The sequence below is a fragment of the Bos javanicus genome, chromosome 17, assembly GCF_032452875.1.
Source record: "Bos javanicus breed banteng chromosome 17, ARS-OSU_banteng_1.0, whole genome shotgun sequence".
NCBI classification, from domain to species: Eukaryota; Metazoa; Chordata; class Mammalia; order Artiodactyla; family Bovidae; genus Bos; species Bos javanicus.
In genome coordinates, this window is record NC_083884.1 from 8,006,686 (window position 1) to 8,019,255 (window position 12,570).

General features: G+C 35.1%; 1 protein-coding gene across 7 annotated transcripts in view; it reads left to right on the forward strand.

Annotated features, from left to right (window-relative positions):
* The window catches only part of LRBA (LPS responsive beige-like anchor protein), a 753,999-nt gene that overhangs the window by 661,717 nt on the left and 79,712 nt on the right, over nt 1-12,570 (forward strand). For all 7 annotated transcript variants that reach the window (XM_061384015.1, XM_061384012.1, XM_061384019.1 and 4 more), the window contains exon 48: nt 7,293-7,460. In XM_061384015.1, the coding sequence (XP_061239999.1) occupies nt 7,293-7,460 (168 nt within the window). The remainder of the gene's footprint in view (nt 1-7,292; nt 7,461-12,570) is intronic.

A 12,570-nucleotide genomic window follows, 5' to 3' on the forward strand; every position in this document is an offset into this window, starting at 1 on the left:
TTCTGTTGCTATTTATCCATGTGGGAAAGTTTGTGCAGAATTTCTTTCAGAGGAGACTCTTGCACTAGTCTTAAGGAAGACAGCTACCCCTTCCAAGTGAAGGTGGGCTTACCTCCCATAGAGACTCGTTGTGTCTTTCACACAGGCATTTGTTTGCTCACATTTTAAAGAGATTATTAGTCCTATGACTCGGTTCAGCTGTTGTTGAAGTATGTAGCTCTGCATTTACTGACAAAGTAAAATGGCTGCATTCCAGGTACTTGTCACGGAATGTAATCTAGAATTTACCATCCAGTGCCTTACCTAAGAGAAATACTATTTATGCAGGATTGCCTGAAGAATACGGAGTTTCTCCATTTGTCCGTACTTCAGATCTACCCCAGGATTAAGTCAGTCCCTCTGAGAGTCACATACCTGGATTCCATCATATTGCCACGGGAGGAATTTCTTATCTCAGGAATAGAAATAATGTGTTTTTCTAGGCCATCTGGTTTGTTTTTACATTATAGTCACTTTTGACTCTTCTAAGTGTTCTTGTTTCTTTCTTTATGTTGGCTGTTAGAAAGCTTAACGTCAAATGCATGGCATACCTCTCACAAGTCTACAGAACTTCATGGCACGGTTTTTACGTACTTCTTACCCTTAGTTTCGCATCGCCATACTTATGTTAAATTTATTTTATATTGATACCTATTCATTACTATAAGTATTGTGAACTGCGTTCTGAACCAGGGCATGCAAAGTGTAAGCAAATGATAAATTAGATGGGTATATTCTAATTTTAATTGTTCTCTAGCATTCCTTATTAGATTTTTTTAAAAAGCTCCATCTCCCTAAGTGTATTGCACTATAGCTAGTTTAACATATCTGTACATTGTGAATTCCTAGATTTTAGATTAAGAGTGACCTAAGGTTGAAATGTTAATTAAATGTTTTAATGTTCTGTAGCTCTAAAGAAAATAGTTGGATAAAATGTCAGCGTATAGGACTATTTTAAACATTAGAAAAAAATCATCTCTCTGCAAAGAAGGGTAATTGTACAAGTTTGCCTAATCCTTTTGATCTTGGCGCACAGCAATACAGACTTCAGTTGAGATTAAAACTATGAATTTCAAAGGAAACATGGCCTTCAGTGTATAAAATATATAACAGCTGGTTGACTACTCCATTTAAAACTACACAATAACAATCGTAGACAGAATGATTCTCCTGCCAAAAGATGCACAAGTGCTTGATAGTTATATCAGGATATGATACTAACTCACTTTTCTTTAGTAATGGTATAAATGTAGCAGTGAGCAGTGTGCTATTTGGCTGCACAATCTCTCTTTGCCCAGCAGTTCAAGGGCAGTTTAGAAGCACAGAACTCCTTTAGTGATTTCTCTATCTGCCTCTCAGTCTGCACTTCAGTATGTTGTTGACTAAATTTCATTCTTTTAACTGTCAGATATAATTTTTATTCTTAGCATCCTACAGTTTTTTCTAGATCTTTAATGATCTTTTATTTCCCCCCTTGGCATTCATAAATGGTTGTTCTTCATGTCAGAGCTTCACGCGTATTGTTTAAGCCCCAAAGTTAAACTTTTCTCTGTAGCTAATATAAAATCTGTTTTACATTTTTGTTATATATTTACATTAAGGTAAATATCTGAATTCTAAACCATTTTGTAATATATTTGTAATCAATATGGGAGAATGTTAAGCTCATGTTAGATTATAGTTCATCAAATACTTTAGTATTTTCACTGCTGTGTTTCACCTGAACAAGTAATCCTTAAATAGGTTAATTAAATGAATTTTTTTTTTAAAAAAAAGGATTAATGTGAATTTGTCACATCTTGAAAAATCCCATTTGGAAAGCATATTCACATTCTGAATTTGTATCTGTCCAGTATGAAAAAAAAAAATGTTGATTTTTCTCTTGACCTTTCTTTCTCACAAAATTTGACGTAACAGCAATTTTTCTTTTCTATTTTTTCAGTTTATTTCAGAAAAGGAAATTATAGGTAGATTAAAAATTTGCTGGAGTTACTTGGCTTTTTCATGAATTCAGAGCCAGCATTTAAGGAGTTAATGTATCTTATTAGAGGGACAGGAAATCTGGCAACTATTGCAGAAACTAGACCTAATGGTGCACACAAACAATTTGTCAGTCTTCTTAAATGTGAATAGCTTTCCGCAAAGTGGCTGCTCTTGCTTTGTTTGAACAGGCTAAACTTTTCCTTTTTGGACTTTAAATCTTAGAAGTGAAATGTGATCCACATATTCAATCAAAATCATTTAATTCAAAGCATATTTTGATTGGAACAAAGTTGACATGGAAAGAAACTCTAGAATAAAAAAGTTGAAAGGACTTTATATCATATATTTAGCAGGAAAATTTGAAACAGTTCTAATTAGGCTGAAAAAAACGGCTTTCTTCAATGTAAATTACAAAGGTCATATATCAATGTTAAGGAAACATTACCACCAGTGTTTGAAATCCAGCACATGCAAACATAACAGACCGGTTCATTTTAAATCTGTTTGTGTGTGTGTGCATGTGTGCGTGCGTGTGTGTGTCATAAGAAGGCCTTATTACATGTATTTAAAATGAAAAATACTTTAAAATTCTAAGCTCATAATGTTGTATATTAACATTTTTGCCAATCCAAACATTAACTCCTTTGAAACTTAGTACTATCTACACTCAAATGAATTAAGACTCTTAATTACATGTACAAAAAGTCACAAAACTAATTCTTATGCTTTAAACTATTAAAATATGATTAAATGCACCTTATAATTAAATTCATATCAAGTCAAGAGAGTTAGTGATTTTTATTTTATTTGAAACTTACAGCTATGGCATTTTGTATGTTGGAACAGAATCAGGCCTTCTCAAAGCCTGGGATTAGAAATAGTGAGGTAGGCATACAGAGATGTGTACCTGGGCTGCAGAAACCTATTTCCTTCTGGTTATATAATTATTTCTATACTTAAATAAAATTTGACCTGATTATTTGATTTTTATAAAAATTATTTATGCTATAGATACCAGTAGCTTTTGTTTAGCTGCTTTTCTAAAATTGCATGATATGAGAAGATTTAGCAAAAGTGTAAGTAAATATTAACATTAATCTGGGAATTACAAGTATGAGAAACACAAATAATACACAATTAAGGTTTCCTGATCATGAGGTAAACAATTATCTGATAATTTCTTTTGTTCATTGAAATTGGTCTTCTTGATTTTACCTAAATTTTGCATTAGAAAAAATTTGATTTTTTGAAAATAAAAGGCAATTGCTAGAATATTTCTAAAGCATGATTAGACTAATAAACATATGATTGCTTTATATTTTAGAATTTTTATTCTCAAACAGCTTAGAATTTCTTTGAAAAAGCAAATGATTTCTGCCTAAGTTACTATATTTTTTGACTCCACTATAAGAGATAAGAATAATTTTGTGTAACATTTTTTAGCAATAAATAATTCATTTCCTTAATGGGTTAGTTTCAGGAAAACGTAGATTGTGATCTTTCAGTGAGATTTATTGTTAGACACATATTCATATATGTTATAATTATTTCTGACACAGGGCTACACAAATGAGTTATTTATGAATAATTTACTATTTTCTTTATAATATTAAGCCTTTAATTTGTTGATGTTCTGCATGTGGACCAAACAAATGAAAGTTACTAATAAGTGTTTGTATTTGACATCTGTATACTGTACTTTTTAGCATATCTCAAGTGTTTTAGACTCTGCTTAATAGATCTCATTAAAAAAACAGATATCAGCCCCAAGACAGTTTGTCAGGACTAATATGAGTCCCCCTGGATTGGACTGACAATTCATGTGAGGCTTCATGCAGTAGTCTTTTCATAGGTCTTATTTGAACCTTAACAATTGAACATTAGTTACTGATTTATGTTATAATAACTCAGATGAGTTGAATATTATTGTATTGTGTTGGACATTTCAGTGGATTTTCTTTTTCACAAATTTTACTCAGAGCACACGTTGGATGTAAATGATGTCTAGCCTGCTAGGGGAGTGCTAACAATTGATTGGTTAGGTTTGAGAGCAGCATGGGAAGAATGTTACTATCCCCTAGCTGCAAACCGTATTTAACTCCAGTCTTAATGAGGACTGTCTGTCTTTAAAGGCTTTGAAAAATCTCAGATGCTTAGCATTCCACTGGCATATTTTTATATTTTTTGTGATGCAAAATGTATATATAAACAAGTATTTAAAGAGTATCTTAAAAATCTTATGAAAGGGAAATTAAATAATTTTTAATTTAATGGTTTTGAATCTCAAAAACAGAAGTTATAAAATGTATTCCCAGGGTTTTCCATTTTGAATTATTTGCATTTTTTTACCCTTAATACCTTCCTCCTGCGTGTCCTTACCTCTTCTGTCAGGTCTGCAGTAGCTGCACTTGTTTATTATCATATACTATTGGTTAGGCAGTTGTCACTCACTGGTATCAAAAGAATGTTAAAGTCCTGAACTGACTTTGTACTAAAGTGATTTTTAAACTTTTGGGAATTCCCATATATCCATGGTAGTTGTCCTTGTGTGTTCCTGTAAAAGCTCTGTTGTGACGAAAAGCTGAAGACTGCTTTAGCTTTTTAAAATGTGTTTAAAATTTATTCATAAAAGTAACGTGTGTATCAACCTCTGGAAGAGATTTTGCCAATAATGTGATGAATTACGGATTGGCCAGTGTAACAGGGTGAGGGGAGGCCCGAACCGTGACACTGTGGCCATTTCTGCACGCACGTTTGTGACATGATGTGAACATACTGCCTGTCATTTCAGCACTTTTGCTGAACATTTTGATGTGGTGTCAGATGTAAAGGTTTGAGCATCTAAATCTAACCAACTTCACCATTTTGAATGTGCGTAAAAAAGTAATCAACGTTAGAAAGGCTCACAATTCTGTTTGATAACACATAAAATAAAATTGCCCTAGTTTTTAGAGCTTTAATATTGAGAAAATTTGTACTGCATCATTTGCTGGGCCTTCTGGAATTTTATAGTCTGAAATCACAACACCACCGACACTCAGGAGACTCCTGACTGTTTTATCTTATTAAACAATTTTAAAATCATTAATTTTTAATTAGCTTAGATGCAGGGTTTCTTTTTATCGTTTCAATAGTGTGTATATATGAACTAAACGTTTTTTATTTAAACTACTGGCCAGAGTATTATTTACATAAATAAGTGTAGGTTCTTCCTTACAGTACCTACTGCGAGTTTGCTTCATAGATTCACACATTTTTGTAGACTCAGAGATATTGCTTGCTCATCTATTATCGTAGAGCTTTTCAGCAGCTTATTAACTCAGATTTTGAACAACAACTAAAAAGGATGTAAGCTCAAAGATATGTACAGGTCCTTCTCTGATTGAAAGTTCTAATTAAGTGAATTGGAGAAAATTAACTGAAATTAGCTGTCAGAAAGTCACATTTAAATGAGTGATGAGCTAGTCTGGCAGTAAACATTTAAATGATATAAATTGCCATTTAAGTGTATGGTTTAATGTTTGTCATGCATTAATGTGACATGAGACTGCAGTGACAATCAAGCAGCTTGCTCTAATTTGAACATATTTAGGGCTTTTGTGTAGAGAGCACTGCACACAAATTAAGACAATTGCTGTTTTTATGTGTCACTTTAAACATGTACTCCACCCCCACCCCACACTCCCATCACTACCCAAGGCCTAAATTAATGAAACAGAAGTATCATTTTTTGTGTGCTTGCATCAGTAGTTCCTGGATTTTCAGATTAATTTAAATCTATGAGCTTAAAATAGGAATTTACTGAAAGTTATTACAGTCTAAAACAGGAGGAAGTTTTGTGCTCTCTTAGCTGTTTACTAAATTTATAAGTATAGTGAGTTTTATAAGAGATGCTTTCAACAGTAACTTTTCCATTGAAACTAGCTAAATATTTGTAAGGCTTATTTCAGTCCAGGTATACTTTGAAATATGAGAATTGCCTAGAGTTTTATTTTTACACTTTATGATATATGATATATTGTGAAGCCGTGTTAAATGTTATTAAAGGAAATATATTATTTGAATTTAACCATAAACAGTTTTCTTATTCATAGGCCCTCATTTTAATAAAGCACATATCTACACAAGTGTACACCTGTGAACTTCTGGAACATCTTTTGTCACAAGGTTATTTATATATCTTACTGGTTGCTTGCTAGACCAAAAGTTAGTCAATTTTGTTTTAAAACCAGCAGTTTTCTTTTCATAATATTGATAACATAGCATTAAGCCACACCAAAAATGCATCCCAGTCATGCACTTATGACTCTGAAAATAAGAATTTCAGTGTGATACATTACCTGATGTAACTTGGTACACTTCAAATTAAACTTCAGAGTTTGAGAGCTCTGTTATTCAAACAACATTACTTACTGATATACTAGCCCATCATGGTTTTATGTTGGAATAGTTTTTAACAACATACAAATGAATACTTTTCTTTAAAAAAAAACCAAGTCTCTGCTTATGAAAGCTCTTTAGCTTTTTAAACTTGATTAAGTTCAGCAAACATTTATTGGCACCAATGGTGTTTTAGGTATAGTGCTTGTAACTCTGGGAATGTGGTGATGAATTGGAAGTGATCTTGAGCCCAGCATTTCTACTGAAAACTTGATTATGTTCATGTTCATTCATTATTTATTGGACACTGTTATGTTTATAGCATCAAATATTCAGTCCAATTTGACATTATTACATAGAATAATAATTCAGTAATTACAAGGATCACTCCCAAGATCTAATCTATTGGTATAAAAACTCAGTTGAAGTAGCCAAATGATTTGGTTACAGTTGTTGCAGTGGGCAGCAAAATGTTTTAATTCTAGAAAAACTATAAATATTTCAAGTGAATAGTCAATGTTTAATATTTTCACATTTGCTGTTTCAAACCAGCCTTTACATTGTATGACCTCGTTTCTTTGAAACATAAATTGAGTACCTGCCAGGTCCTGAGTTACAAATGTGACCAAGATAGACCCAGTCCTGGTCTTCACAGTGCTCACAGTACACGTAGATGAATACTGAAATATAAACAATCTGTTGTAATCCAGCGTGACAAGTGCTGCAGAGTCTCTCATTATAGAAAAAGGAGAACAAAGTCTAGTGGAAAATAAGGACTTCAGAATACCTTAGTTCACAGTTTAGAGTTAAACTTCAATGCTTATTCTAAATTTCTCTATCTTTTAAAAGTAGAATTCAGCATAATAATAAAAACTACATTATTTTTTCAGGCCCTGGAGAGTGAATTTGTTTCCTGCCAGCTTCACCAGTGGATTGACCTCATTTTTGGCTATAAACAGCAAGGACCAGAGGCTGTTCGAGCCCTCAATGTATTCTATTATCTGACCTATGAAGGAGCTGTTAATCTGAATTCAATAACTGATCCTGTATTGAGAGAGGTAGGTTACCTGACTGAGTCTAACATGTATCTCTAGACCAGAAGCTGTTAAATGCCATCTTCCCCACGCTTTCATTTTACTGATGATGAAACTGAAATGGCAGCCCACTCCAGTGTTCTTGCCTGGAGAATCCCAGGGATGGGGGAGCCTGGTGGGCTGCCATCTATGGGGTTGCACAGAGTCGGACATGACTGGAGTGACTTAGCAGCAGCAGCAGCCGCAGCAGCAAACTGAAACCAGCCGGGTAAAGTAATGTAAGCAGGATAGCCTTTAAGTTAGTGACCTACCTGGGACTTGATGTTAAAATGAGAACTTTTCCAATTTGACCCCTTTTAAGGGGACAATAATCATATTTATTATTTTTATAACCTTTAAGGCTATTCACTAGTTTAACGAACTAGGAAAATAATTTGTTAAAGAAATAAGATTATAAGCATATAATATGATAAACACATATTTATGTACAAGTACACTGCCTCGAGGGACGTGAGTCTGAGTGAACTCCGGGAGTTGGTGATGGACAGGGAGGCCTGGCATGTTGCGATTCATGGGGTCACAAAGAGTTGGACACGACTGAGCGACTGAACTGAACCGAACTGAACTGAACACATATAACCAAATAGAAGTTAAGAATAAAGTCTGCAGCTTTCGTACATCATCATACTTGGTGCTGGACATTATTGAGAACTGTTTTATCCTTCTCATTGATTTTCTTAAGTAAAACTCAAAACACAGTTTTGACAAATACAGTATTCACCAAAAAGCCTGTGTATGGCCTTAAATTTTTTAAACTATTTTAATTTAATTATTCTTCTTCTGGTTAACATACCTCAAATATAAAGATGTATGTATGTTAGTGAAATTGAACAGATAAAACCTTATATGTCTGTACAGTTTTAGAAGAGAACATTATTGAAACCAGGGAGTTTTGATTCATAGGGAAAGTTGTATATCACTGTAAAGGGAACATCATTTGTAGTAAGTAAGGTTTGTTGTTTTTCACTGGCACTTGATGTATTTCTTTATAATTCTATTTATGACCTTATCATGTTGACAGTGAATGAAAGTACATATTTAAATATATTTGCCAGCGTGTGTCATCACCTGGTTTACGTGCTAGATAAAGAAGATTGGCGTACAAACAAAAGCACTGCTCATTTGATGCACTTATCTTAAATCACATAGGTTGGAATTGCTGGTTTTTAGTTTATTTTTGAACGGGATCAGATGGGCTCTAAAAGACACAATTTTTCAGTTCTTTGAAAATGTTCCTTCTAGGGGGCATTTTGTTTTATTGGAGCAACAACTGACTGCATAACACAAAATATACACAGAGTTCCGTGTAGGAAACTGAGGTTGGAGCAAACATGCAATTGTTTACAAAACAGTAAATAATTCATTATTAGAATAGAATTGAATAGGCCCATTTACCTTCTTTTTTATTGTTTTAACCAAATTTGAATAGTGGTACTATAAATGTCCATAATTATTTAATACCTGCTTCTGTGTTTTTGTATTCCTTTGTAGTTATTATCCATATCTACTTCTGTGACTGGAATCAGTATATATTTGGCTTTGTCATGTCCTGTTTACTTAACATATGAGCATATATTATTTTATGGTGCTATAAAATCTGAGTAGTTTTAATTTTGAAATTCCATTATATTCTGTAGAGTTGCAATGAAAATGTACTTAATACTATTTCTCCCAATGTGAGGGTCCTATTCCTTTTTTTAAGACTTGTGTGTCCAAGTCAATATAGCTGAACCTTTCCCATCATTCAAGTTTGTGCAAGCTATGATCAGAAAGGATGGCTCTCTGTAGCTCTGTGATGCTGTTAAAAAGTGAGTTATTCCACCAGCTAGGTGTTTGCTCTAGAGATCAGTGTCATTGGCTCTTTGTGTTTATTCTCGATTGACCCACCCTGCTTCTCACACCTCAGTTATTTACCAAACGAGTTTATCATATACTGTTGGCAGTATAATCTAAAAAAGCAATAGAACTTCCAGTAGAGCTTCCTGAAGTGAAGTCGCTCAGTTGTACCTGACTCTTTGCGACCCCATGGACAGTAGCCTGCACCAAGCTCCTCCATCCATGGGATTTTCTAAGCAAGAGTACTGGAGTGGGTTGCCATTTCCTTCTCCAGGGAATCTTCCCGACCCAGGGATCGAACCCAGGTCTCCCTCGTTGTAGACAGACGCTTTACCATCTGAGCCACCAAGGAAGTCCAGAACTTCCTGGGGTAATGGAAATGTTCGTTGTATCTACGCTGCCCAATACAATAGCCACTAGTCACATGTGACCATTGTGTGTTTGAAATGTGGCTAGTGTGACTGAGGACCTGAATGTTTCATTGTAGTGAATTTAAACAGCCACATATGGTTAGTGGATATGATATTGAACAGGAGACATCTAGAAGATTGTGGTGTATCTTTGCTTACCAAATTTTCAAAATCCAGATTCTAAGCAATGGGATTTTGCTTGGGACAATAAATGGGACAATAAATGTTTGTTAAATTAACTTGGTAGAATATTTGAAATTGGGCTTCCTAGGTGGTACTAGTGGTAAAGAATCTGCCTGCCAATACAGGAGATGTGGGTTCAATCCCTGAGTTGGGAAGATCCTCTGGAGAAAGAAATGGCAACCCACTCCAGTATTCTTGCCCGGAAAATCCCACAGACAGAGGAGCCTGGCGGGCTACAGTCCACGGGGTCGCAGAGAGTCGGACACAAACGAGCTCACAGTGCCTAGTGACTGTGCACCATTTGAGACTTGCGATGTGTATGGACATATATGTGTTCACCAGATTATATGTTTTATTCCACTTTAACATGTCCTGACTTCAAATATTGGTTTCTACTGTGATTTGAGTTATAATTCAGTGGCATTGAGTATATCCATATTGTTATGCAACCATCACTACCACCTATCTCCAGAATTTTCATCTTTCCCAAACTGAAGCTCTGTATACCTTATACAGTAATTCCTTGTCTCTCCCTGCCCTCGGGCCGTGACAACCACTGTTCTGTTGCCTCTGGGGAATTTGATTATTCTAGGTATCTCAGATAAGTGAAATTATACAATATTTGTCCTTTTGTAACTGGCTTATTTTATTAAATTCCGTCCGTGTGATAGCATAGGTCAGATTTCCTTCCTTTTTAATACTTCACCATATGTATGTACCACATTTTGTATGTCTGTCTGTTAGTGGATATTTTGGGTTGCTTCCCCCTTTTAGCTATTATGAACATGCGTATATTAATACTTGTTCAAGTCCCTGCTTTCAAGTCTCTGGGTATATTCTGAAGTAGAATTGCTGGATTGTATGGTAATTCTATGTTTGACTTTCTGAGAAACTGCCATATCAAGTAAGCTTTCAGTATTTTTCATGATCAGCATTTGCTAAAGACTATTTAAAACTTAAAGAAAGTTTTAAATGTTTGTTTATTTAGTTTTGACTGTGCTGGCCTGTCTTGTTGTGCAGGCTTTTCTCTGGTTGTGAGTCAGGGGCTGCTCTGTAGTTGCCACGCTTGGGCTTCTCACTGAGTGGCTTCTTTTATTGCAATAGTAGGCCCTAGAACTCAGTAGCTGGGGGCACACAAGGTCAGTTGCCCCGTGGCACATGGAATCTTCATCGAACCCGTGTCCCTTGTATTAGCAAGTGTATTCTTAACCACTGGACCACCAGGGAAGCTCTGTTGAAAACTTGTGCTTTAAGTTTCTTTGACTTCTTTTTTCCCCCACAACTCCAAGTAGTTAATTACCAGCAAATTAACCTTTAGCTGAAGAGCTTTCCAACTCATTGCACCCTGTTTTATTTATATACATATATATTATATATTAGATTCAGCATTCACTCAAAAATCATGACCTGACATATTCTAAGTATGGTGGGTACTCAGGGTTCTTAACACACTACATCAATTCATTACTTAGCATTATTCATATAAGTATATATATTTGCTTCCTGAATGTTATTGAAACGAATGTGATCTTTTATTATATCCACTCCACATTATGGTGCTGAGTTTTGTGACACGACACTGTGATACAGTAGAATCAACAAATAAATGTGGATTTGATTCCTGACCCCAGTGCCCATAATTGTATGCCTTAGCTCTTCCTGAGAGTCTATGGAATTGGTAGGATGATGCCCATTTCATGCAGATTTAAATGACGTGTAACAGATAAAAAGGCCTGGCGTGGTACTCAACAAGTGTTAGTTCCTTCCCTTATATTGTTCACTGTTAAAATGTTGAGTTAGAAAACCCAGCTCTAAAAAAGAATAAGAATTAACAGTTGCATCTTAAAAAAAAAACCATAAATGTTAACGCTAGAGAAGTTATTATTTTTTTTTAATTTTATTTAATTTTTAAACTTTACATAATTGTATTAGTTTTGCCAAATATCAAAATGAATCCACCACAGGTATACATGTGTTCCCCATCCTGAGCCCTCCTCCCTCCTCCCTCCCCATACCATCCCTCTGGGTCGTCCCAGTGCACTAGCCCCAAGCATCCAGTATCGTGCGTCGAACCTGGACTAGAGAAGTTATTAAAGACTGTTTCCTAGAGGATTCATACAGAGTTCATTGTAAAGTGAGACAAGGAGAAAACAAAAAACAAGACTAGGGTCATTAACTTTTTTTCAACAACTTTTTACCGAACTTAAATTATGTAATAAGGGTAAAGAGTGAAAAGGTGAGTCCCTGCCCCTATCAGCTGTAGCATGTTGTCTAGTAGAGAAACATGGATAAATAAGCACTTCGAATACTGTGATAAATTCAGTATAGAGATAAGTACACTATATGTGTGCCCAGGTCTGGAGACTAGGCACTGAACCTAGACTGCAGATTCCAGCATGTTTGGGAAATGAGAGGCTGGAGCTGGAGATTGAAGGGTGAATAAGAACACTTGGTAGAGTTATGAGCGAAGGATAGCTGCACAGAAGAAGCTGCATGAGCCTCCTGCACATCGGTAAAAGAGACCATGGTGGGCAATTAGGTTTGTGGAAATGAGCTGAAGGGGACAAAAGAGAGAGGTGCCAGAAAAAGTAATTTTAATGTCATGAAAAGTAATTTTAGGAGATTTCCATGCCAGTCCAGTGGTG